The sequence below is a fragment of the Pristiophorus japonicus genome, chromosome 5, assembly GCF_044704955.1.
Source record: "Pristiophorus japonicus isolate sPriJap1 chromosome 5, sPriJap1.hap1, whole genome shotgun sequence".
NCBI classification, from domain to species: Eukaryota; Metazoa; Chordata; class Chondrichthyes; family Pristiophoridae; genus Pristiophorus; species Pristiophorus japonicus.
In genome coordinates, this window is record NC_091981.1 from 180,577,469 (window position 1) to 180,604,609 (window position 27,141).

The following is a 27,141-nucleotide window of genomic DNA, read 5'->3' on the forward strand; positions in this document are numbered from 1 at the left end:
TAAATGGCGAAGGAGGCTCGAGGGGTCAAATGGCCTACTCCCATTTCTCATGTTCTTATGGGAACCCACATGGGTCCTAGCTAAGCCTGCCTTTTTGTAGGATACGTGGAACATTTCTTTTCTAATCCGACTCGGGTCCACTCCCTCACCTCTTTTTCTGGTACATTGATGACTGTATCGATGCCGTTTCCTGCTCTCGCCCTAAACTTGAAAACTTAATTCACTTTGCATCCAATTCCTGGACAAAAATCCAGCCTGTGGTTAGGAGAGTCATTTCTGCTTTTTTAACCATGGAGGCATCGACACCATGGAATGTGTTAGATGCAAGGCTCTGAATTATATATTCATCAACTGTGATTTAAAACAGAACAGAACTTGCAAAATATGGAGATTTTATGGACAGTGCAATAGCTAATTGAATAAATAGGTCATTATTTACCAATCGCTGCGAAAACATTTTTAGAATTCTGTACACGCATAATCGAGAGGTATTATGCAATAAGTAGTACTTACATGCACATAGCCTACCTTGTCTGTTGTTGCTGCAGAACATTAGGGTCTGTTACAAAAAATCTCACTCGGAAATTTAGTGCACCTCCTGAAATATTTTGGGTGGAAAAAGACACGTTTAAAACTGCTTTAAAAAAAATATTCTGCTAGAGCTGGGGAATGGAACTCCTCGCACTTCAAGCACCTAGTATCCGCATCAAGTACTCTCAACTCAGGTGTAGCACATAGCTAGATGCAAAGTAAAGCTCCCTCTACTTTGCTGCCTCATTTATAACCTCAGAAGAGCTTCTGTATTGTACCAAAAAAACAATTTTTTCCCATCCCTATACCAGTCTTTGAGTGACACTACCAATTCATACGCAATTAAGGGCAGTGTGCGTTTAGGCCCGCAATTACTAGGAACTGGATTGAGACTCATTTCATACAGGACGCTTACAACAAGCAGCCCAAGGAGACTTTTATCCTTCGAGTCTGGGCTGGATTTGAATCCAGATCCGAGAGGTGAAAGGGCAGTGTCTAACCATTGGGCCATCCAAGTTTTAATAGTATTTCTTGCAGAGAATGCCTATTGCTCCTACTAGACACTATAGGGTAGAGCTTCTTTCCTCCCAGGGAGTGCGGAGGCTCAGGATTCCAATGGGTTGGGGGGGGGGGGGGGGGGGGAAAAGAGAAGAAAAAAAGTGGCAGTCCTCTACAACACTGCTACTGCCATGGACACCCAGCCCTAATAATTAAATGACCATCTCCCCAAGATTTGGGATAAAGTTACAATGGGGACAAAGTGGTTGGATAGAAGCTCCGCCCATCATATTTCTGGTGATGCAATAACACTTCCAGAATTTCTATCCTTATACAATAAACTGACCAACATTGTGAGGTGAATTTTACCACCTTATTGAATAAATACTGCATTCACAAGATATACTTTTTTTTTTGATTTACACCACGGTTTGTGAAGCTCCTAGACTTAATCCCTGGTCTGTTCATGAGCTTTCAATGCCATTTGGGGCACACTAATTATCTTCAGCATTCCTGTCAATCAGAGTTTCTGATTGTTTTCCAGTGCCTCCTGATAAGTCCACATGTGGATATTGGACAAGAGCAAGATCAGACTTGACTGTGATATTTCCTCATTATCAAATATTCTAACACTCAAACTACATAGGCTCAGATAAACAGTCATGTGTGAGGTTGCAGATGCATGGAACTGCATACGCCGACAGTATCTTTAGGAGAGGAGGGCAAGGGAGAAAGATCCTTTTGTTTGAATAAGTATTGTAATGTGTTATCATGCCTGCAGTTCCCTTCATGATAGTTTCAAGTTAGCTCCATGTAATTAGGAGAGGTAATGATTGGAGGGCCAAGCACTTTCTCAACGGGTTGGGAAGGAACCCTTTTTATTTAAAAAAAAGTTTCATACATTCTGAAATATCACTCAGTCTGTTTACTAAAGCACATATTCATTAATATTTACGTACATTTCTACTTTAGATATTAAGGTTATTTGCATTATTTCCGTTTAATTTTAAGGAAGCAACTAAAACTGAGTGGTTAAATGAATTCAACCGAGCAGTTTTGGGAAGTTAATAACATTTAGTTACAGTAAGTCACTATGCTTACCTTTAAGCTGTTTCCTGATAGGTTTGCTAGGTTCAAGCCACCTCTGTGCATGAAATATTAGTAAATCCATGTTAGATTTTACAATCAAGTTAGTAATGAAACGCATGCATAAAATAATTTTTTTTCATATTTTAAAATATACTCACAGGACACTCTATTGAATCATCTATAAATTGTAAACCAAAATATTCCTTTTCAATCAAGTCCAGGTGTTTATAGGCCATATCCAACAGAACTTGACCAGCATCTTGTTTCTGCAAAACAAAACATGCTACCCAATAGCTGCTATTTTATAGTGAGAGCATATCACCCTGAGACTGTATATAATCTGGGCAGCAGGTTCCCACAAATCGCTCAAAATGCCTTATGAAATGTTTCTTTATCCATCATTTCTTTCCTCAGTAACTGAATTATCCAATATCCATAAGGGTTTAAACAAAATGAAAGATAACAAAAATATTACACATTTCACAATACAGGTTGGACTTCTCTGGTCCAGCAACCTCTGGTCCTGACCGATGCCGGAACAGAAAATTTTCCAAACCACAGGTGGTCATGCCCAAGTCCTGTGCGCGCCTGCTGGCAGCCTGTGGGCGGGTCCCTTAGCACCCGCGCACACACTCACTGTCTGACAGAAGCTCCAGCCAATCGCCGAACACTCACTGACTGATGGTCGCTCCAGCCAATTGCCAAACACTCTCACTGGCTGACAGCCGCTCCAGCCAATCAAAACTTTAAAAAAAATTATAAACCCTCCTTTCTCTCAGGCCCAACTAATGCCGAACCACAGATGTTTCTGGACCAGAGTGTCCTAGATCAGAGAGGTCCAACCTGTACCAATTTATTTTTACACCAGCTGAATTTTGAAGTCAACTAATTACCTCACCTGTGTTTTGTTGAGAGTTAAGGATGAGGTGAGTGACAGTGGAGCAAGGAGGAAGGATACAGGACTTGAGTGGGTGAAAGAGGAAGAGTTAGGGGTAGTGAGGCGAGGGTAGGAAGGGAAATGGGTAGTGGGAAGAAGAAGGGGTAGAGGACACAATGGGAGCAAGTGGTTTGGAGAAAAAATTATGTTCTCTCCCTAGTTCCAGGGTCAAGGATGCCACTGAGTGGCTGCAGGACATTTTGAGGGGGGGTGGGTGAATAGCTAGAGGTCGTGGTCTATATTGGTATTAATTACATAGGTAGAAAGAGGGATGAGGTCCTGTAGGCATATTTTAGGGAGCTGGGAAAGAGATTAAACAGCAGGACCTCAGAGGTAGCAATCTCCGGATTATTCCCGGTGCCACGAATTATTGACTATATAAATAGGAGGATAGAGCAGATGTTACACCAGTTGAATTTAGAAGTCAACTAATTACATCACGTGGCTGGAGAGATGGTGCAGAAGGGAGACCTTTGGATTCTTCGGACATTGGGACCGGTTCTGGGAGAGGTGGGACCTACATAAGCTGGATGGGTTGCACCTCAACAGAGCCGGGACCAATAACCTCAATGGGGCCGGGGGGGTTGCTAGTGCTGTTGGGGAGGGTTTAAACTAATTTAGTAGGGGGGTAGGCACCAGGAAGGAGCATTAGAAAGGAGAAACAAGGTGCACAAAGGATTGGGAGAGACAGATAAAACTAGAGAAAGTAATAATACGGTATTAGGTGGGGTAAGACGAAGAGAATACAAGATGATTTAAGATAGGTTCACAGTGCATGTGTGTAAACGCATGAAGCGTGGTAAATAAGGTTAGTGAGCTGCAGGTGCAAATAGCCACATGGAAAATGATGTTGTGGCGATAACGGAGACCTGGCTCAAAAAAGGGTAGGATTGGGTACTAAATATTCCTGGATACAAGGTGTTCAGGAAAAAAAAGGTGGGGTGGTAGTATTGGTTAAGGAGAATGTTACAGTGCTCGAGAGAGAGAGAGGATGTCCTGGAGGGATCAAGGACAGAATCTATATGGCTAGAGTTAAGAAATAATAGAGGTGCTGCTACACTACTAGGTGTATTCTATAGTTCACCAACCGGTGGGAAGGATATAGAGGAACAAATTTGTAGGGAAATTAGAGAGATGTACAAGAACTATAGAGTAGTGATAATGGGGGACTTCAATTATTCTAATATAGACTGGGAGAGTAATAGTGTAAAGGGCAGGGAGGGGGAAGAATTTTTGAAGTGTTTTCAGGAGAACTTTCTTGATCAGTATATTTCCGGCCCAATGAGGAAGGAGGCATTGCTGGTCTGGCTCTGGGGAATGAGGTGGGTCAAGTGGGTCAAGTGGATCAAGTGTCAGTAGGTGAACATTTAAGGAATAGTGCTCATAACATCATAAAGTTTAGATTAGCTATGGAAAAGGACAAGGAGCAATCTAGAATAAAAATACTTAATTGGAGGAGGGTCAATTTCAGTTGATTGAGAACGGATCTGACCTGGGTAAATTGGAATCAACGATTAGCAGGCAAAACTGTAATCAAACAATGGTCTGCCTTTAAAGAAGACATGGATTGGGTATAATCGAGGTACATTCCCACGAGGGGGAAAGCCAGAGCTCCCTGGACGATGAGAGAGGGAGTAAAGATGAAGCAGAAACAGGGGGTGTGTGACAGATATCAGGTTGAGAATACAAGTGAGAACCAGGCTGAATAAGAAAGTTTTGAGGGGAAAGTGAAAAAGGAAGAGTATGAGAATAGATTAGCAACTATCACAAAAGGGAATCCAAAAGTCTTCTTTAGGCATGTAAATAATAAACGGGTAGTAAGAGGAGAGGTGGGGCCGATCAGGGACCAAAAAGGAGACCTACGCATAGAAGCAGAGGGCATGACAGTGATACTACTTGCATCTGTCTTTACCAAGGAAGAGGATGCTGCCAAGGTCATAGTCAAAGCTGAGGTAGTTGACATAGTGGATGGGATAAAATTTTGATCGAGGAGGTACCTGTACTACAAAGACTGGCTCTCGTTAAGTCACAGGATGGGATGCTCCTAGGAGGCTGAAGAAGGAAAGGGTGGAAATTGCAGATGTACTGGCCATAATCTTCCCATCCTCCTTAGATACGGGGCTGGCGCCAGAGGACTGGTGAACTGCAAACGTTACATCCTTGTTCAAAAAAAAGGTGTAAGGATAAATCCAGCAACTACAGACATAGAAACACAGAAAATAGGTGCAGCAACAGGCCATTCGGCCCTTCGAACTTGCACCATCATTCAATATGATCATGGCTGATCATGCAACTTCAGTACCCCACTCCCGCCTTCTCTCCATACCCCTGATCCCCTTAGCCATAAGGGTCACATCTAACTCCCTCTTGAATATATCCAACGAACTGGACTCAACAACTTTCTGTGGTAGAGAATTCCATAGGTTCACCACTCTCTGGGTGAAAAAGTTTCTCCACATCTCAGTCCTAAATGACTTACCCCTTATCCTAAGACTGTGACCCCTGGTTCTGGACTTTCCCAACTTCAAGAACATTCTTCCTGCATCTAACCTGTCCAATCCCATCAGAATTTTATATGTTTCTATGAGATCCCCTCTCGTTCTTCTAAATTCCAGTGAATATAAGCCTAGTTGATCCAGTCTTTCTTCATATGTCAGTCCTGCCATCCCGGGAATCAATCTGGTGAACCTTCGCTGCACTCCCTCAATAGCCAGAATGTCCTTCCTCAGATTAGGAGATCAAAACTGTACACAAAACTGGTCTCACTAAGGCTCTGTACAACTGCAGTAAGACCTCCCTGCTCCAATATTCAAATCCTCACGTTATGAAGGCCAGCATGCCATTTGCTTTCTTTACTGCCTGCTGTACCTGCATGCCTACCTTCAGTGACTGATGCAACAGACCAGTCAGTTTAACCTCTGTAGTGGGGAAGAACCTAAGAACATAAGAAATAGGAACATGAATAGGCCATTCGGTCCCTTGAGTCTGCCCTGCCATTCAATAAGGTCATGCTGATCTTCTACCTCAACTCCACTTCCCTGCACTATCCCCATATCCCTTGATTCCCTTAATATTCAAAAATTAATTGATCTCGGTCTTGAATATACTCAACGACTGAGCCTCCACAGCCCTCTGGGGATAGAGAATTCCAAAGATTCACTACCCTCTGAGCAAAGAAATTTATTTTCATCTCAGTCGAAAATGGCTGACCTCTTATTTTGAGACTGTGACCCTGGTTCTAGATGCCCTAGCCAGAAGAAACATCCTCCCTGGATATATCCTGTCAAGTCCTGTAAGAATTTTGTATGTTTCAATGAGATCACCTCTCATTCTTCTAAACTCTAGAGAATATAGGCCTAGTGTACTCAGTTTCTCCTCACAGGACAATTCCCCCCCCCCTCCCAATAATCAGTGTGGTGAACCTTTGTTGCACTCCTTATACAGTACAATAGAGATGGCAAGGCAGCAGATATGTTGCAGCTGTAGCATGTGGGAACTGGTGAACACCAGTGTGATCCACGGCAACCACATCTGCATAAGTATTGGCGGCTCTAGGAATTTCAGCTCCAAGTTGATGAGCTGGAGTCTGAGCTTCAGACACTGCGGCACATCAGGGAGGGGGAGAGTTACTGGATGCTGTGTTCCAGCAGGCAGTCACACCCCTTAGGTTAAATAAGTCAAATTTGGTCAGGGACAGGAGGATGTAACTACAAGTGTGGCAGGTATGGGGATCCAGAAGGTAGTATTTGGAGGAGCCTCAGCCCTTACAATTGTCCAACAGGTATGAATTTCTTACTCCCTGTGTGGACGAGAGCAGGGACTGCAGAGAGGATGAGCAAACAGACCACTGCACCATGCTCCAGGGGGCCATTCAAGTTGGGGGAGTAAAAAGAAATGTTATAGTGGTAGGAGACAGTACAGTTGAGGGATAGATACTGTCCACTTCAGCTGAGAGCATGAGTCCCAAAGGCTGTGTTGCCTGCCCAGTGCCAGAATTAAGGACATCTCCTCTGGGCTGAAGAGTGAGGGGAAAGATCCAGTTGTCGTGGTCCACATAGGTACCAATGACATAGACAGGACAAAGAAAGAGGTTCTAATGTGGGAGTATGAGCAGCTAGGGGCTAAATTAAAAAGCAGAACCACAAAGGTAATAATCTCTAGCTTGTAAAAAAGGTACGGCAATAATCATGGGCGATTTTAACTTTCATATTGTTTGGACAAAGCAAATTGGCCAGGTTAGCCTTGAGGAAGAGTTCAAAGAGTGTATCTGGGATAGTTTCCTTGTACAGTACTTTGCAGAACTAACCAGTGAGCAGGCTATCTTAGATCTGGTACAGTGGACTGGATTGATAAATGATCTCCTAGTAAAGGATCCTCTAGGAATGAGTGACCATAACATGGTTGAATTTCAAATTCAGTTGGAGGGTGAGAAAGTTGGATCTCAAAATCCTAAGCATAAATAAAGGAAACTACAAAGGTATGAGGGCAGAGTTGGCTGAAGTGGACTGGGAAAAAAAGATTAAAAGTACGGGACGGTTGATGAGCAGTGGCAGACATTTAAGGAGATAGTTCATAACTCGCAACAAAAATATATCCCAATGAGAAGGAAAAACTGTAAGAGAAGGGATAACCATCCATGGCTAACTAAGGAAATAAGGGATAGTATCAAATTGAAAACAAATGCATACAATGTGGTCAAGACTAGTGGGAGGCCAGAGGATTGGGAAACTTTTAAAAGCCAGCAAAGACCGATTTAAAAAAATGATAGAGAGGGAAGATAGTTTATGAAAGTAAACTAGCATGAAATATAAAAACAAATAGTAAGAGTTTCTACAGGTACATAAAAAGGAAAAGAGTGGCTAAAGTAAATGTTGGTCCCCTAGAGGATGAGATTGTGGAATTAATAATGGAGAACGGGGAAATAGCAGAGACAATCACTTAATACAATCACTAAAGAAGTTGTACTCGGTAAAATAATGGGATTAAAGGCAGCCAAGTCCCCTGAACCTGATGGCTTACATCCTACGATCTTATGAAATGGTGGAACAGGCTCGAGGGGCCAGGTAGCCTGCTCCTATTTCTTATGTTCTTATGACTACCTGAGCCATGAGCAAATTTGCATAGGGTAAATAAGATCACAGATGAACGCGTGGCTCAAAGATTGGTGTGGGAGAAATGGATTTAGATTGATGGGTTACTGGCACCGGTACTGGGGTAAGAGGGAGCTGTTCTGCTGCACGGGCTTCACTTAAACTATGCTGGGACCAGTGTCGTGACCAATTGAATAACCAGGGCTGTAGATAGGGCTTTAAACTAAATAGTGGTGGTGGGGGGGGGGGGGGGGGGCGGGTTCAGATGAAAATTAAAAAGTCAAAGAGAAAGGAGAAGGCTCTAGTGCAGGGTAGCAATAGGGATAATGATAACCAGAGTGTGACAGGAAGGGACAGAGTGTACAAACATAAGAATACATCAGAAAGAGGGGCAGATTAGGGAAAAATGGTAAAAAGACAAAATTAAAAGCTCTTTATCTGAATGCACGCAGCATTCATAACAAGACAGATGAGTTGACACCACAAATAGAAATAAATGGGTATCATCTGATAGCCATTACAGAGACATGGTTGCAAGGTGACCAAGGCTGGAAACTGAATATTCAGGGGTATTTGACATTTCGTAAGGATAGGCAGAAAGGAAAAGGAGGTGGGGTAGCTCCATTAATAAAGGATGAGCACAATGCACTAGTGAGAAATGATATTCGCTCAGAAGATCAAGATGTAGAATCAGCTTGGGTGGGGATAAGAAATAATAAGGGAAAGAAGTCACTGGTGGGAGTCATCTATTGGCCCCCTAACAGTAGCTACACTATTGGACAGAGCATAAATCAACAAAGATGGAGGCTTGTAAGAAAGGTACTGCAATAACCATGAGCAATTTTAATCTTTATACAGATTGGACAAATCAAATTGGCAAATTGAGGAAGAGTGCATAGAGTATATTCGGGATGGTTTCTGAGACATTGTGGAACCAACCAGGGACCAGGCTATCTTAGATCTGGTAGTGTGTAATGAGATAGGATTAATTAATGATCTCATAGTAAAGAATCCTCTAGGGAAGAGTGATCATAACATGTTAGAATTTCAAATTCAGTTTGAGGGTGAGAAACGTGGATATCAATCCAGTGTCCTGAACTTACTTAAAGCAATTACAAAGGTATGAAGACAGAAATGGATAAAGTGGACTGGGAAAATAGATTAAAGGATAAGACGGTAGATAAGCAGTGGTAGACATTTAAGGAGATATTTCATAACTCTCAACAAAGATATATTCCAGTGAAAAAGAAAGACTCTAAGACAAGGATGAACCGTCAGTGGCTAACTAAGGAAGTTAAGGATGGTATCAAATTGAAAACAAAGGCATACAATTTTGCAAAGATTACTGGTAGGCCAGAGGATTGGGAAATTTTTAGAAACCAGCAAAGGACAACTAAAAAAGAAAGCGAAGATAGATTGAGAGTAAACTAGCAAGAAATATAAAGAGACAGCAAAAGCTTCTACAGGTATATAAAAAGGAAGAGAGTAGCTAAAGTAAACACTGGTCGCTTAGAGGATGAGACTGGGGAATTAATAATGGGAAACAGGAAATGACAAGAGATTTTGAACAACATTTTTATATCAGTCTTCACGGTAGAAGACACTAAAAGCAACCCAATAATAGATAATTAAGGGGCTATAGGGAGGGGGGGGGGGCTAAAAAAAAAATCACCATTACTAGAGAAAAAGTACTTGTCAAATTAATGGGACTAAAGGTGGACAAGTCCCCTGGGCCTGATGGCCTGCATCCAAGGGTCTTAAAAGATGTGGCTACCAACATTTCCTGGATTCTGGAGCGGTCCCAGCAGATTGGAAAACGGCAAATTTAACACCCCTATTTAAGAAAGGAGGGAGACAGAAAGCAGGAAACTATAGACCAGTTAGCCTCACATCTGTCATTGGGAAAATGCTGGAATTCATTGTAAGGAAGCAGTAACAGGACATTTGGAAAAGCATAATTCAATCAAGCAGAGTCAGCATGGTTTCATGAAAGGAAAATCATGTTTGACAAATTTTCTGGAGTTCCTTGAGGTCGTAACGAGCAGGATGGATAAGGGGGAGCCAGACGCAGTGTCTTTGTATATCCAGAAGGCATTCGATAAGGTGCCACATAAAAGGTTATTGCATAAGATTGGATAGAGTATTGGCTAACTAACAAAAAACAGAGAGTCGGAATAAATGGGTAATTTTCAGATTGGCAAACTGTAACTAGTGGGGTGCCTCAAGGATCGGTGCTGGGGCTTTAACCATTTACAATCTATATTAATAACTTGGTTGAAGGGACCGAGTGTAATGTAGCCAAATTTGCTGATGATGCAAAGATAGGTGGGAAAGCAAGTTGTGAGGAGTACACAAAGAATCTGCAAAGGGATATAGATAGGCCAAGTGAGTGGGCAAAAATTTGGCAGATGGAATAGAATGTGGGAAAATGAGGTTATCCACTTTGGTTGGAAAAATAATAAAACGAATTATTTAAATGGGGAGCGATGACAAAATGCTGCTATTCAGAGGGATCTGGGGCTCTTTGTACATGAAACACAACAAGTTAGCATGCAGGTACAGCAAGTAATTAGGAAGATGAATGGAATGCTGGCACTTATTGCAAGGGGAAAGGAGTACACAAGTAGAAAAGTCTTGCTACAACTGTACAGCGTGTTAGAGAGACCACACCTGGAGTACTGCATACATTTTTGGTCTCCTTATTTGAGAGAGATACTTGCATTGGAAGCAGTTCAGAGAAGGTTCACGAGGTTGATTCCTGAGATGAAGGAATTGACTTATGAAGAAAGGTTGAGCAGGTTGGGCCTATACTCATTGGAGTTTAGAAGAATGCGAGGTAATATTGTTGAAACGTATAAGATTCTGAGGGGACTCGACAGAGTAGATGCAGAGAGAGGATGTTTCCCCTCGTGGAGAAATCTAGAACTAGGGAACATAAGCGGTCGCCCATTTAAAATGGAAATGAGGAAGAATTTGTTCTCTCAGATGGTCGTGAATCTTTGGAATTCTCTCACCATAGGCAGTCCCTCGAAATCGAGGAAGACTTCCTTCCACTCTAAAAGCGAGTTCTTAGGTGACCGAACAGTTCAATATGGGAATAACAATCTCTGTCACAAGTGAGACAGACAGTCGTTGATGGAAAAGGTGGGTGGGGAGTCTGGTTTGCCGTACACTCCTTCCGCTGCCTGCACTTCCTTTCTGCATGCTCTCAGTGATGAGACTCGAGGTGCTCATTGCCCTCCCAGATGCTCGTCCTCCACTTAGGGCAGTCTTTGGCCAGGGACTCCCAGGTGTTGGTGGGGATGTTGCATTTTATCAAGGAGGCTTTGAAGGTGTCCTTGAAACATTTCCTCTGCCCACCTGGGGCTCGCTTGCCGTGTAGGAGTTCCGAGTAGAGTGCTTGACTTGGGAGTCTTGTGTCAGGCATGCGAACAATGTGGCCCGCCCAACAGAGCTGGTCGAGTGTGGTCAGTGCTTTGATGCTGGGGATGTTGGCCTGATCGAGGACACTAACGTTGGTGCGTCTGTCGTCCCAGGGGATTTGCAGGATTTTGCGAAGACATCATTGGTAGTATTTCTCCAGCGATTTGAGGTGTCGACTGCATATGGTCCACGACTTTGAGCCATACAGGAGGGCGAGCATCACTACAGCCCTGTAGACCATAAGCTTGGTGCCAAATTTGAGGGCCTGATCTTTGAACACTCTTCCTCAGGTGGCCGAAGGCTGCGCTGGCGCACTGGAGGCAGTGTTGAACCTCGTCGTCGATGGCTGCCCTTGCTTAAATTAGGCTCCCGAGGTATGGAAAGTGATCTACGTTGATGACTGGGGTGCAGTGCTGTGTGGCTGGGTCAGGTTGGTGGAGGACCTTTGTCTTACAGATGTTTAGTGTAAGGCCCATGCTTTCGTATGCCTTGGTGAAGATGTTGACTATGACTTGGAGTTCAGTTTCTGAATGTGCGCAGACACAAGCGTCGTCCGCGTATATTAGCTCAACGACAGAGGATGGGATGGTCTTTGATCTGACCTGGAGATGACGAAAATTGAACAGGTTCCCACTGGTTCTGTAGTTTAGTTCTACTCCAGCGGGGAGCTTGTCGAGTGTGAGATGGAGCTTTGCAGTGAGGAAGATCGAGAAGAGGGTTGGCACGATGACACATTGGATCTGGGGTGGCTTGCATGTTGTCGTGGAGCAGGCGGAGAATAGCAACAAACTTTTGGGGGCAACCGAAATGGAAGAGGACGCTCCATAGTCCCTCGCGGTTAACAGTGTCAAAGGCTTTTGTAAGGTCAAAGGCGGCCATGTACAAGGGTTGGTGCTGTTCCCTGTATTTCTCTTGCAATTGTCGCGCCGTAAAGATCATGTCCGTTGTACCAGTGATTCCGGGAGAAGCTCCTCAGCCACAGGGAGAAGACGGTTGAGGAGGATTCTAGCGATGACCTTCCCAGTGGCTGATAACGGAGATTCATCTGTAGTTGCCGTAGTCGGACTTGTCCCCTTTTTAAAAGATGGTCACGATTACTGCATCTCAGATCTCCCGGCATGCTCTCCTCCTTCCAGTTGAGGAAGATGAGGTCATGCATTCATGCCAATAGGGCCTCTCCGCCATACTTTAGTGCCTCAGCGGGGATTCCATCTGCTCCCAATGCCTTGCTGTTCTTGAGCTGATGGATGGCCTTTTCTACCTTGTGCAGGGTTGGGGTTTTACTGAGATGGTGACTGGTAGCATGTTGCGGGATGGAATCGAGGACACTCGTGTCAAAGGCAGAGCCTAGAGAGCTGTGGAGGCTGGGTCAATGAATATATTTAATGTGGAGATAGACAGATTTTTGAATGATAAGGAAGTCACAGGTTATGGGAAGTGGGCAGGGAAGAGGATTTGAGGCCAAGATCAGATCAGCCATGATACTGAATGGATGAGGTGGCTCGAGGAGCCAAATGGCCTACTCTTGTTCCTAATTCTTATGTTCCCTTCTTATGTTCCCTCTATGGCAAGTATATCCTTCCTTAGGTAAGGAGACCAAAACTGTGCACAATACTCCAGGTGTGGTCTCACCAGGGCCCTATATAATTTCAGTAAGACGTCTTTACTCTTATGCCCAAATCCTCTTGTAATAAATGCCAACATACCATTTGTTTTATTAATTGCTTGCTGTACCTGCATGTTAACTTTCAGTGATTCGTGTACAAGGACACCCAAGTCCCTCTGAACACTAACATTTCCCAATCTCTCACCGTTTTAAAAAATACTCTGATTTTCTATTTTTCCTACCAGTGGCGGTAACTTCACATTTCTCCACATTATATTCCATTTGCCATGTTCTTGCCCACTCACTTAGCCTGTCTATATCCCCTTGAAGCCTTTTTGCATCCTTTTCACAACTTACATTCCCACCTAGCTTTGTATCATCAGCAAAAGGATATATTACATTTGGTCCCCTCATCCAAATCATTGCTATAGATTGTTAATAGCTGGGGTCCAAGCACTGATTCTTGCGGTACACCACTAGTTACAGCCTGCCAACCCAAAAATGACCCGTTTATTCCAACTCTGTTTTCTATCCATTAACCAATCCGCAATCCATGCTAGTATATTGTCCCCAATCCCATGAGCCCTCATTTTGTTTAATAACCTCTTGTGTGGCACCTTATCAAATCTGAAAATGAAAATACACCACATCCACTGGTTGCCCCTCATCTATTCTGCTTGTTACAACCTCAAAAAACTAACAAATTTGTCAAGCACAATTTCCCTTACTGCCCAAAGCTATTATTTTCTACATGCCCTGTTACCATGTCCTTAATAATAGATTCTAGCATTTTCCCTATTTAGGGACAATAATCCATGACCAAAGTAACAGTCAGTTGGACAAGTGTGGATTAATTAAGGAAAGTCAGCATGGATTTGTCAAAGGCAAATCGTGTTTAATTAACTTGATTGAGTTTTTTGATGAGGTACAGAGGATTGGTGAGCAGTGCTGCTGATGTGGTGTACACGGACTTCCAAAAAGGCGCTTGATAAAGTGCCACATAATAGACTTGCTAGCAAAGTTGAAGTCCATGGAATAAAAGGGACAGCGGCAGCATGGATACAAAACTGGCTAAATGTCAGAAAACAGAGAGTCATGAATGTTTTTTTTGGACTGGAGAAAGGTTTACAGTTGTGTTCTCCAGGGGTCAGTACTAGAACCACTGCTTTTCTTGATATATATTAATGACTTGGATGTACAGGGTACAATTTCAAAATTTTCAGATGACACAAAACTTGGAAGTATAGTAAACAGTGAGGAGGATAGTGATAGACTGCAAGAGGACACAGAGGCTGGTGGAATGGGTGGACATTGGCAGATGAAATTTAACACAGAAAAGTGCAAAGTGATACATTTTGGTAGGAAGAACGAGGAGGGGCAATATAAACAAAGGGTACAATTCTAAAGCGGGTGCAGGAACAGAGAGACATGGGGTATATGTACACAAATCGTTGAAGGTAGCAGGGCATGTTGAGAAAGTGGTTAAAAAGCATATGGGATCCTGGGCTATATAAATAGAGGCAGAGTACAAAAGCAAGGAAGTTATGATGAACCTTCATAGTTGGGGGATTTGAGTATAGGAGCAGGGATGTCTTATTGCAGTTGTACAGGGCCGTGGTGAGGCCTCACCTGGAATATTGTTTTCAGTTTTGGTCTCCTAGTCTGAGGAAGGACATTCTTGCTATTGAGGGAGTGCAGCAAAGGTTCACCAGACTAATTCCCGGGATGGCAGGACTGACATATGAGGAGAGACTAGATCGACTGGGCCTGTATTTACTGGAGTTTAGAAGAATGAGAGGGAATCTCATAGAAACATAAAATTCCAATGTTCCCGATGTTGGGGAAGTCCAGAACCAGGGGGTCACAGTCTAAGGATAAGGGGTAAGCCATTTAGGACCGAGATGAGGAGAAACTTCTTTACTCAGAGAGTTGTTAACTTGTGGCATTCTCTACTGCAGAAAGTTGTTGAGGCCGGTTCGTTAGATATATTCAAGAGGGAGTTAGATATGGTTCTTAAGGCTAAAGGGATCAAGGGGTATGGAGAGAAAGCAGGAAAGGGGTACTGAGGTGAATGATCAGCCATGATCTTATTGAATGGTGGTGCAGGCTCGAAGGGCTGAATGGCCTACGCCTGCACCTATTTTCTATGTTTCTAAGTTTCCAAAACACTGGTTCGGCCTCAACTGGAGTAGTGTGTCCAATTCTGAACACCACGCATTAGAAAGGCTGTGAAGGCCTTAGAGAGGGTGCAGAAAAGATTTACAAGAATGGTTCCAGCTATGAGGGACTTCAGTGATGTAGATAGACTGGAGAAGCTCGGGATGTTCTCCTGAGAGCAGAGAGGGTTAAAGGGAGATTTGATAGAGCAGTTCAAAATCATGAGGGGTCTAGGCAGAGTAGTTAGAGAGAAATTGTTCCCATTGGCAGAAGGGTTGAGAACCAGAGGACACATATTTAAGGTGATTGGCAGAAGAACCAAAGGCAACAGGAGAAAAAGCAGTTTAATGCAGCGAGTGGTTATGATCTGGAATCCACTGTCTGAAAGCATGGTGAAGGCAGATTCAACTATGGCTTTCAAAAGGGAATTGGATAAGTACCTGAAGTGCTCTTGCAGAGAGCCGGCATGGGCTCTACGGGCTGAATGGGCTCCTACTGTGCTGTAGCCATTCTATGATTCTACGGCTGATTGGTAGAGAATGAAAATGGGAGACGGCAATATTAAATTGAACCCCAACACTTTATAGGTTTATAAAAAGCTTACGCGGTTAGCTAGAGAAAAGGTTGGGCCTATTAAGGACCCAAAGAGAAAATTTCATAGAGGCAGATGCCATAACTGAAGTATTAAATGAGTACTTGGCATCTGTTCAGAAAGGAAGCGGATGCTGTGAAGGTTACATGGAAAGAGGTGAGACAAGTTATGGACAGGATAGTAACAGATAAAGTCGTACTAAAAAGATTAGCATTACTGAAAGTTGGTAAGTCACCTGGTCCAGATGGAATGCATCCTAGATTGCTGAAAGAAGCATAGATAGAAATAGCAGGGGCATTGGTCACAATCTTTCAATCCTCGTTGGATGCAGGCATAGTGCCACAGGATTGGAGGGTTGCTACGGTTATACCATTATTCAAGAAAGGGGAGAGGGATAAACCAGAAAACTATAGGCCAGTCAGCCTAACATCAGTGATAGGAAACTACTGGAAACAATTATCAGGGATAAAATAAAAAAGGTATGGGTTAATCATGGATTTGTGAAAGACAGGTCATGTCTGACTAACTTGATGCAATTCTTTGATAAGGTAACAGTGAAGATTGCTCAAGGTAGTGCAGTAGATGTTGTATATATGGATTTCCGTAAGGCATTTGACAAAGTGTCACAGGAGGCGTATTAAGGAGATGGAAACCCATGGAATTAAGGGGAAAGTGGCAGAAAGGATACAAAATTGGCTCAGTGATGGGAAGAAAAGAGTGGCGATGATTGGATGTTTATCAGACTGGGAGGTGGTTTGTAGTAGCGTACCTATGGGTCAGTTTTGGGCCCATTACTCTTCAGTTTTTAGACAGGTTTAGGGAGCGGAATTATAGTTATAGGCTTCAGAATAACAGACAGGATGGTGAAATGGGCAGAAGCATGGCAGATGGAGTTCAATGCGGAGAAATGTGAAGTGCTACACTTGGGGAGGACTACGATGGAAATACAGTATAAATGACACGATTTTGTAAAGTGTAGATGCACAGAGAGGCCTTGGTGTCCATATGCACAAATCCTTAAAGGTGGCAGAGCAAATTGATAATGTGGTTAAAAAAGCATAAAGGCCACTTGGGTTTATAAATAGAGGAATAGAATATAAAAGCAAATAAATCATGGTAGAACTTTATAAAATCACTAGTTAGGCCTCAGTTGAAGTACCGTAGACAATTCTGGGCACAGCACCTCAGGAAAGTTGTAAAGACCTGAGACAGGGTACAGAGAAGGTTTACCAGGACATTAGCAGGGATGAAGGGCTTCAGTTATAAGGAGAGGTTTCAAAAGTTAGGACTGTTCTCCTTGGAACAGAGAAGGTTAAGAGGTGACCTAACAGAGGCTTTCAAGATGCTGAGGGGTTTTGAGGGAGGAAAAACTATTCCCTTGGGCATGTGGGTCAATAACTAGAGGTCACAGATTCAAAGATCTAGAGGGGAGATGAAATAGTGGATGCATTGACAGTCATTTTCCAACATTCCATCGACTCTGGATCAGTTCCTATCGAGTGGAGGGTAGCCAATGTAACCCCACTTTTTAAAAAAAGGAGGGAGAGAGAAAACAGGGAATTATAGACCGGTCAGCCTGACATCGGTTGTGGGTAAAATGATGGAATCAATTATTAAGGATGTCATAGCAGTGCATTTGGAAAGAGGTAATATGATAGGTCCAAGTCAGCATGGATTTGTGAAAGGGAAATCATGTTTGACAAATCTTCTGGAATTTTTTGAGGATGTTTCCAGTAGAGTGGACAAGGGAGAACCAGTTGATGTGGTATATTTGGACTTTCAGAAGGCTTTCGACAAGGTCCCACACAAGAGATTAATGTGCAAAGTTAAAGCACATGGGATTGGGGGTAGTGTGCTGACATGGATTGAGAACTGGTTGTCAGACAGGAAGCAAAGAGTAGGAGTAAATGGGGACTTTTCAGAATGGCAGGCAGTGACTAGTGGGGTACCGCAAGGTTCTGTGCTGGGGCCCCAGCTGTTTACACTGTACATTAATGATTTAGACGAGGGGATTGAATGTAGTATCTCCAAATTTGCGGATGACACTAAGTTGGGTGGCAGTGTGAGCTGCGAGGAGGATGCTATGAGGCTGCAGAGCGACTTGGATAGGTTAGGTGAGTGGGCAAATGCATGGCAGATGAAGTATAATGTGGATAAATGTGAGGTTATCCACTTTGGTGGTAAAAACAGAGAGACAGACTATTATCTGAATGGTGACAGATTAGGAAAAGGAGAGGTGCAAAGAGACCTGGGTGTCATGGTACATCAGTCATTGAAGGTTGGCATGCAGGTACAGCAGGCGGTTAGGAAAGCAAATGGCATGTTGGCCTTCATAGCGAGGGGATTTGAGTACAGGGGCAGGGAGGTGTTGCTACAATTGTACAGGGACTTGGTGAGGCCACACCTGGAGTATCGTGTACAGTTTTGGTCTCCTAACCTGAGGAAGGACATTCTTGCTATTGAGGGAGTGCAGCGAAGGTTCACCAGACTGATTCCCGGGATGGCGGGACTGACCTATCAAGAAAGACTGGATCAACTGGGCTTGTATTCACTGGAGTTCAGAAGAATGAGAGGGGACCTCATAGAAACGTTTAAAATTCTGACGGGGTTAGATAGGTTAGATGCAGGAAGAATGTTCCCAATGTTGGGGAAGTCCAGAACCAGGGGACACAGTCCTAAGGATAAGGGGGAAGCCATTTAGGACCGAGATGAGGAGGAATTTCTTCACCCAGAGAGTGGTGAACCTGTGGAATTCTCTACCACAGAAAGTTGTTGAGGCCAATTCACTAAATATATTCAAAAAGGAGTTAGATGAAGTCCTTACTACTAGGGGAATCAAGGGGTATGGTAAGAAAGCAAGAATGGGGTACTGAAGTTGCATGTTCAGCCATGAACTCATTGAATGGCGGTGCAGGCTAGAAGGGCCGAATGGCCTACTCCTGCACCTATTTTCTATGTTTCTATGTTTCTATGAGGGGAAATCTTTTCACTTAGATCTGGAATGCTCTACTTGAAAAGGTGGTGGAAGCAGATTCCATAAATAATTAAAAGTGATTTGGACAGGTACTTGTGGATGAAAAGCTTACAGGGTTACAGATAAAAAGCACAGATGTGGGACTAAGCATGACTGCTCTTTCAAAGAGCCACCACAGACACAGTGGGCCAAATGGCCACCTTCTGTGCTGTAAGCTTCTATGATGCTAATCTATAATTATATGATCCATTAAAAGATATATTTTCCCTGCAACCTCCACCCCAAATGTAGTTTGCAGTTTTTAGTGGTTCTTTTCCCACTACACCATACAAACTCGAACCAAAAAGAAAAAAAAAACAGAACAGTGAGAGAAGCAAATAGAGCATTGGACAGAAACAGAAGAGGATCAGCAAGACATCAGAGACAGGCAAGTGTGTGACCATATTTTCCAATTTAAATTTAAGAGGATGGAGATACTCACGGAGCTTCCTCCTCCTGTTTGTTGTTTAATTGTCCACCGCCATTTATGACTAGATGTGGCAGAACTTTGATCTGATCTGTTGATTCTGGGATCAGTTAGCTCTGTCTATAGCATGCTGCTTCTGCTGTTCAGCATGCATGCAGTTTTGTGTTGTGGCTTCATCAGGTTGGCACCTCATGTTTAGGTATGCCTGGTGCTCCTCCTGGCATGCTCTTCTACACTCCTCAATGAACCGGGTTGGGCGCTTGGTTTGATGGCAATGTTAGGGGTATATCAGGCCATGAGGTTACAGATTATGGTGGAATATAATTCTATTGCTGCTGATGGCCACAGCGCCTCATGGATGCCCAGTTTTGAGCTGCTAAATCGGTTCTTAATCTCTCCCATACAGCACGGTGGTAGTGCCAAACACAATGGAGATTTCCTCAGTATGAAGATGGGACTTCGTCTCCACAATGACTGTGCAGTGGTCACTCCTAGCATACGGTCATGGAGAGATGCATCTGCGACAGGTAGATTTGTGAGGATGAGGTCAAGTAGGTTTTGCCCTCGTGTTGGATCTCTCACCAGCTGCCACCGGCCCAGTCTGGCAGCTATATCCTTCAGGACTTGGCCAGCAGTGGAACTACCGAGCCACTCTTAGTGATGACCCAGAATACATTCCTATGTCTTGCTTCTGCCAAGTGTTGTTCAACATGGAGGAGTACAGATTTATCAGCTGAAGGAAGACAGTCAGCAGGAGGTGTCCTTGCCAATGTCTGACCTGATGGCATGAGACTTCAGGTCAATGTCGAGGACTCTCAGGGCCACTTCCTCCCGATTTATATCACTTTGCCTCCATCTCTGGTGTTTCTGTCCTGCGGTGGGACATGACCAATGTGTTCTCTCAGTTGCACGCGTGTGTGACCGTGCAGAAATTTAAAGGGACCTCGCATTGATATAAACAGGCCACGCACAGTAAAGACAATTTAGAGGGAACTTGAGACAGGACATACCATGGGATGGTGATGGAAGAGTCTGGGATGTTGGCTGATGGGTATTATTCTGTGACTATGACTGGAGCTGTTGCTTGAGTAGTCTATGGGAAAGCTCTCAATTTTGGTGCAAGTTCCTAGATATTAGTGAGGAGGACTTTGCAGAGTTGACGAGGTTGGTTGTGCCTTTGCTGTGTCCGAATCCGATGCCTAGGGCGATACCAGGTGGTCTGTCTGTTTTTATTTGTTTTATTTTTTTGGAAGCGGTTTGATACAACTGAATGTCTTGCTCGGCCATTTCAGTGGGCAGTTAAGAGTCAATCACATTGCCATGGGTCTAGAGTCACATATAAGCCAGACTGGGTAAGGACAGCAGTGAACCAGTTGAGTTTTTCCAACACTCTGTCAGCTTCATTGTCACCATTACTGATGCGAGCTTTTTATTTCATATTTATTTAATTAATTGGATTCAAATTCACAAACCGCCATGGTGGAATTTTGAATTCACCTCTCCGGATTATTAGTCCAGGCCTCTGGATTACTGGTCTATTAGCCACTATACTACAGTACCAGTGTTACTAATAAATCCAATAGGGAAGTACGGAGACATTTCTTTACTCACCGAGTGGTTAGAATGTGGAACTCGCTACCAGAGGACGTGGTTGAGGCAAATAGCTTGTACGCTTTCAAAAAGAAACTGGACAAGTACATGAGAGAAAGGAATAGACAGACATGCTGAAAGGCTGTGATGTGGTAGATGGAATGGGAAGAGAATCATGTGGAGTATAAACAGCAGCACAGACCAGTTGGGCCGAATGACCTGTTTCTGTGTTTATATATTGTATGTAATTCTCAGACAGTTCTATGGCCAGGTGTTTGCTAACTGGTAACCAAATAGTCAGTCTATTATGAGCAAGACCTGGCTAACCTGGGTCCATGGTATGGTTTGCCATGCAAGAACTGAATGGGCATGTTCCAAGTCAATTTTATAGCTTTGTTGTTTTTATATTTCTAGGATAAAGTTGATAAATTAATGGCCCAGAAATTGCGGTCGGAGGCTTTCCGCGGGCGGATACCTCCGACCTGAAAAATGTCTATGAATGTACCTGGTGATCCTGGAGGAGTGTGGGATTCCGTTGGGGAGGAGCGTGGGATTCCGTTGGGGAGGTCTTCTGCTCCCGCGCTGCGAAGCGCGCTCCCGTCCTCCAGGTTCCCACACAGAAGGTGCAATCATGTGTAACTGCACCATCAGGTACAGTAATCCACAGGTTTCTCATTAATAGCAATGAGAACTCCGTATCTACAAGTTCTCATTGCTATTAATGAGAACAAAAACAAACATTAAACACAAGTAAAAAAACCATCTCCGTAATTAAAATTAATTGAAATTAAAGTTAATAAATGCCCTAGAAAAAAAAATATTGTTCCAATTTTTTTTTAAAGTTTTGTAATTAGGGTTAAAAATAAACTTACCTTAGTGGGCAGGGTTTTTAAACAATAAAGTGTTTTTTTTTAATGTAATTTAATTATATTTTTGTATGTTTTTAAACTCTTATGCCTGTAAAAGTAGGCTTTTCAGAATGGCAGGCAGTGACTAGTGGGGTACCACAAGGTTCAGTGCTGGGAACCCAGCTATTTACAATATATATTAATGATTTAGACGAAGGAATTGAATGTAATATCTCCAAGTTTGCAGATGACACTAAGCTAGGTGGCAGTGTGAGGAGGACGCTAAGAGGCTGCAGGGTGACTTGGACAGGTTAGGTGAGTGGGCAAATGCATGGCAGATGCAGTATAATGTGGATAAATGTGAGGTTATCCACTTTGGGGGTAAAAATAGGAAAGCAGATTATCTGAATGGTGACAGATTGGTAAAAGGGGAGGTGCAATGAAACCTGGGTGTCATGGTACATCAGTCATTGAAAGTAGGCATGCAGGTACAGCAGGCAGTAAAAAAAGCAAATGGCATGTTGGCCTTCATAGCGAGAGGATTTGAGTATAGGAGCAGGGAGGTCTTACTGCAGTTGTACAGGGCCTTGGTGAGACCACACCTCGAGTATTGTGTGCAGTTTTGGTTTCCTAATCTGAGGAAGGACATTCTTGCTATTGAGGGAGTGCAGCAAAGGTTCACCAGACTGATTCCCGGGATGGCAGGAGTGACATATGAAGAAAGACTGGATCAACTAGGCTTATATTCACTGGAATTTAGAAGAATGAGAGGGGTTCTCATAGAAACATATAAAATTCTGACGGGATTAGACAGGTTAGATGCAGGAAGAATGTTCCTGATGTTGGGGAAGTCCACAACCAGGGGTCACAGTCTAAGGATAAGGGGTAAGCCATTTAGGACTGAGATGAGGAGAAATTTTTTCACCCAGAGAATTGTGAACCTATGGAATTCTCTACCACAGAAAGTTGTTAAGTCCAGTTCATTGGATATATTCAAAAGGGAGTTAGATGTCGCCCTTACGGCTAAAGGGATCGGGGTATGGAAAGCAGGAGTAGGGTACTGAAGTTGCATGATCAGCCATGACCATATTGAATGGTGGTGCAGGCTCGAAGGGCCTACTCCTGCACCTATTTTCTATGTTTCTATGTTTCTGCTTTTATCAGGCGCAAGAGTTTTGACGACATTTGCTAGGCAAGATATGGGTAAATCCTGCAATCTTGCCCTTACAAATGTCCTCACTCCCGAGATGCGTGTGATCTGTCAAGCTTCAGATCAGAAAAGCCGGCATTGTGCATTGAAAACCGGCTTTTGCAATGCCTTCCCGGTTCCGTACACACTCCGTACGGACCCGGGGAGGCCAGGATTTCCAGGCCACTATAAATATACTGTTCAAAAAATCTGTTTTATTTGTTCCCTGTTAAATAACCTGTGGTTTGTAATCCGAGCTTCAGTCTGATAAAACGTATTTCCAATCTGCTTGCTCAAAGCAAGGAGAATCATGTGATGGCTTGTGACAAGGATTGGCCGTTTGACCCCTGGGTGTCAATACTGCTTACTTGATATCGAGGCAGGTGAAGACACTCTCCAGCTCATATGCAACATGAGCTTTGCTTATAGGACTGGTCTGTGACACTGAGCTAGAGTTGAACATCTCGTGTAAAACTCAAAAATATGACTGGCTTCACAGAGATATAGGGGTCAAGTTTCGGGCCGTGCCTATAACGGCGCAGTCCCGACATGGACGCCCGTTTTTCACGCCTAAAAGTGCGACAAAAATGTACCTTGCAATTCTCGGGCTCCCTGCAGGTCCCTCGGAGCTCGGCGCAGTGCGCAGACATCAGCGGGGGGCAGAGCCACAGCGTTGCGCCGATTCTGCAAGTGCAGGGGGGCGGGGCTAAGTCAAATGAGAGAACGTCGTGCCGGCAGCCCTGCACGTGCGTGCTGCAGCAGCCCATAAACATTGGCACTCGGCCATTTTTAAAGGAACTTGAAGAAAAGTGCTGAGATTTGTCTCGTGGACCTTTGGAAAGGCTTGGGATTGAATTTTGTTGATTTTTAGTGTCTGAAACAGTACCTTTAGCAGCACTGTTGAATAAATCACCTGCTGAAATCAGTGAGTGCTGCTTTTCGCTGCTAAACTTCCAGAACAGGTGCTGCATAGGTGCATGCAAAATAAGGACTGTGTGTTTTGAAAAATAAGAGTGTCAATTCAATACAGCAATGGAACAACGTCCACCAAGAACAAAGAATTTCTTGCATGAAGAAGTGGAGATATTAGTCAATGTCATTGAGCAGAGATGGCAGGAGCTAGATACCAGCAACAGAGGTCGCATACAAATGCCACCTAAAGAAATGAAGAAACACTGGAACCAAGATGCAGAAGATTACTGCGCAATGGTGCATACCATGAGATCTGGAAGCCAGTGTAAAAAGAAATGGCACAACCTTGGTCAAGTAGCTAGTGTAAGTAATATTTTCATTTTTTAATGTAATTGTAATGTGACTATCTGTATGTCCCACCCTGCAGAAAGACACACTCTGTAAAAAGTTATATTTTACTCTTTGCAGAAGAAAATGGCCCACAACAAAAGGGAAGCAACTCGAACAGGAGGAGGCACGCCCAATCTGCATCCACTGACACTCTTGGAACAGAGGGTAGCTGCCATAATGAGTCATACATGGAGTAAAGCAATCAGTACAGCACAAGCTGGGCTCGCACGCGAGGAAGAGGATAAGTCCTGAAAATGCATCGTGGCCCTTTAAATCAACCTGCTGCCTGGCCTTCTATGTGTGAGAGTACTCATGCCACCCATCCTGCCCCCTCCCTTGCTGTTAAACATTTGACTGTTCTGATGAATTTTGCAGAACATGATGATGATGATGACGCCAACAATGAGGATCCTGAAGATCCAGAACAAGAACCAGTACAACCAGATGCGGCCGATCCAGACTGGATGATGGCGGCAATGACTGAAATGTCTACAGGGGAGAGCTTCCAAATTAATGTTTATGAGCCCCATTAAGGGGCATCAGCGTTTCAACCCCTTGCATAGGTTCTGGTTCCACCTTCCATGGCTTTGATTCCGATGTTGCGGGTCCCAGTGGTACTGGTGATATAATGGAGCAGTTTACACCCATTCACCCACGATCCCAGCCCACGGCTCTCACTCGAGTGCTGCCATCTGGAACACCGAGCGCCCCACCATCCCAGCCCGCGCCACCCTGTGTAGTGGTGCCACGAGGCAGGCCCAGGCAGAGAAGGAGATTGGAGACACGCTCTCCTGAAATGCAGCGTGCAACACGTGCGGCTCAGGTTGTGGCTTTGGGTATGGAGACCAATGAGCTTACCCGATCACTCATCGTTAGCGTCAATGCAGTGGGTGAAGAGGTGACGGTCCTGATGGGAGAAATAGCAGTAATGACACGGGAACTTAGGGAGGGAATGTCCGAGGGAGTGCAATCGACGGCATAGGCTGTCTGTGAGAGCATGCAAGTGACAGCACAGGCCGTCAGGGAGGTAGTTGCTGTAATAAGGGCACACAGCCCCGCCAATCAAATGACACCCCCATGATGAAGTGAACATTCACTGAGATATGGATGAGAGATGGTTGCAGCCTTTCTTTGCTGCTTTTGATCTTGTTCTTGATGTAGCTGTAGTCTTACATTTCACATTGAAATTGTTTTGTAACTTTACAACTTATAAGTGATCTTAGGGTTTTTAAAATGATCTTATAGTGTAAATGCTCTCTTATTTTGTATCTTATTTAATTTTGCACCTAAAAGGTGATCTTGAAGTTTAAGTGATCTTAAGAGTGTAAGATTTTTCACATTGAAATGGTTTTGTAACTTTACAAGTTTATAAGTGATCTTAAAGAGTCATATTAAAAAGTAAAGTTTGATACGACAAATATTTTATTACAGTGACGTTAACTTTTCAATAAAATATTTTGTCATTAAAATTGAATCATCTTCCATTAACACAACGCAACATAGGAATAACTCCAAATAATAAACATGTCCATGCGCAACAGTGGTCGCAGAGCCCTCAGGCATCAGTAATTGAAGCGTTCACAGATGAGCTGCTGGCGCAAGGCTCGAGCAATCGTGGTGAGGCCTATAAAGGCCCAGCGGCAGCGAGAGGCGGCGGCAGTCCGAGAGGCGGGAGTGCGTGGTGTCGGAGCGGCCTATAAAAGCCCAGGTGCGTGGAGAGGCGGCGGCAGTCCGAGAGGCGGGAATGCGTGGTGTCGGAGCGGCCTATAAATGCCCAGGTGCGTGGAGAGGCAGCGGCAGTCCGAGAGGCGGCAGTGCGTGGCGTTGGTGAGGCCTATAAAGGCCCAGCGGCAGAGAGGCGGCGGCAGTCCGAGAGGCGGGAGTGCGTGGCGTTGGAGAGGCCTATAAAAAGGCCCAGCGGCAGAGGAGAGGCTAGCCGGTGCAGCTCCAGCGGGGAGAGAAGGCAAAAAGAAGTAGAAAGAAATCAAAAGGTGTCGTCACAGCCAAGGGGGTAAGTGATTGGTGAGTAGCTTTTCTTTTTATTTTTTATATCAGTAAGTAACCGTTTAACATTGTTGTTGCCAATTTAAGGGTATCTAAGGGTTAAGTCATGGTAGGAGAGCTCAGTCACATGATATGCTCCTCCTGTACCATGTGGGAACTCGGGGACACTTCCGGTGTCCCTGACAACTACATCTGCGGGAAGTGTATCCGCCTCCAGCTCCTGACGGACTGCGTTGCGGATTTGCAGCTGAGGGTGGATTCACTCTGGAGCATCCACAATGCTGAGAATGACGTGAGTAACATAGGTAGCGAGTTGGTCTTACCGCAGGTGAAGAGTCCACAGCCAACGAGGGAATGGAAGACCAGCAGGAAGAGCAGTGCAAGGAGGGTAGTGCAGGGGTCCCCTGCGGTCATCCCCCTGCAAAACAGATACACTGCTTTGAGTACTGTTGAGGGGGATGACTCATCAGGGGAGGGCAGCAGCAGCCAAGTTCACGGCACCGTGGCTGGCTCTGTTGCACAGGAGGGCAGGAAAAAGAGTGGGAGCGCGATAGTGATAGGGGATTCAATTGTAAGGGGAATAGATAGGCGTTTCTGCGGCCGCAACCGAGACTCCAGGATGGTATGTTGCCTCCCTGGTGCAAGGGTCAAGGATGTCTCGGAGCGGGTGCAGGACATTCTAAAAAGGGAGGGAGAACAGCCAGTTGTCGTGGTGCACATTGGTACCAACGACATCGGTTAAAAAAAGGGATGAGGTCCTACAAGAAGAATTTAAGGAACTAGGAGCTAAATTAAAAAGTAGGACCTCAAAAGTAGTAATCTCGGGATTGCTACCAGTGCCACGT

General features: G+C 44.2%; 1 protein-coding gene across 6 annotated transcripts in view; it reads right to left on the reverse strand.

The window, feature by feature from the left end:
• Window positions 1-27,141, reverse strand: part of LOC139264534 (tyrosine-protein phosphatase non-receptor type 3-like) — a 418,869-nt gene that overhangs the window by 279,477 nt on the left and 112,251 nt on the right. For 4 of the 6 annotated variants that reach the window (XM_070881143.1, XM_070881141.1, XM_070881142.1 and 1 more), the window contains 3 exons: window positions 2,277-2,384; window positions 2,131-2,173; window positions 529-598 (listed from right to left, as the gene is read on the reverse strand). In XM_070881143.1, coding sequence (XP_070737244.1) covers window positions 529-598; window positions 2,131-2,173; window positions 2,277-2,384 — 221 coding nt within the window. Of the gene's footprint in view, window positions 1-513; window positions 599-2,130; window positions 2,174-2,276; window positions 2,385-27,141 lie in introns of those variants that run through there. The other 2 variants (XM_070881146.1, XM_070881145.1) reach the window with 2 other exon arrangements.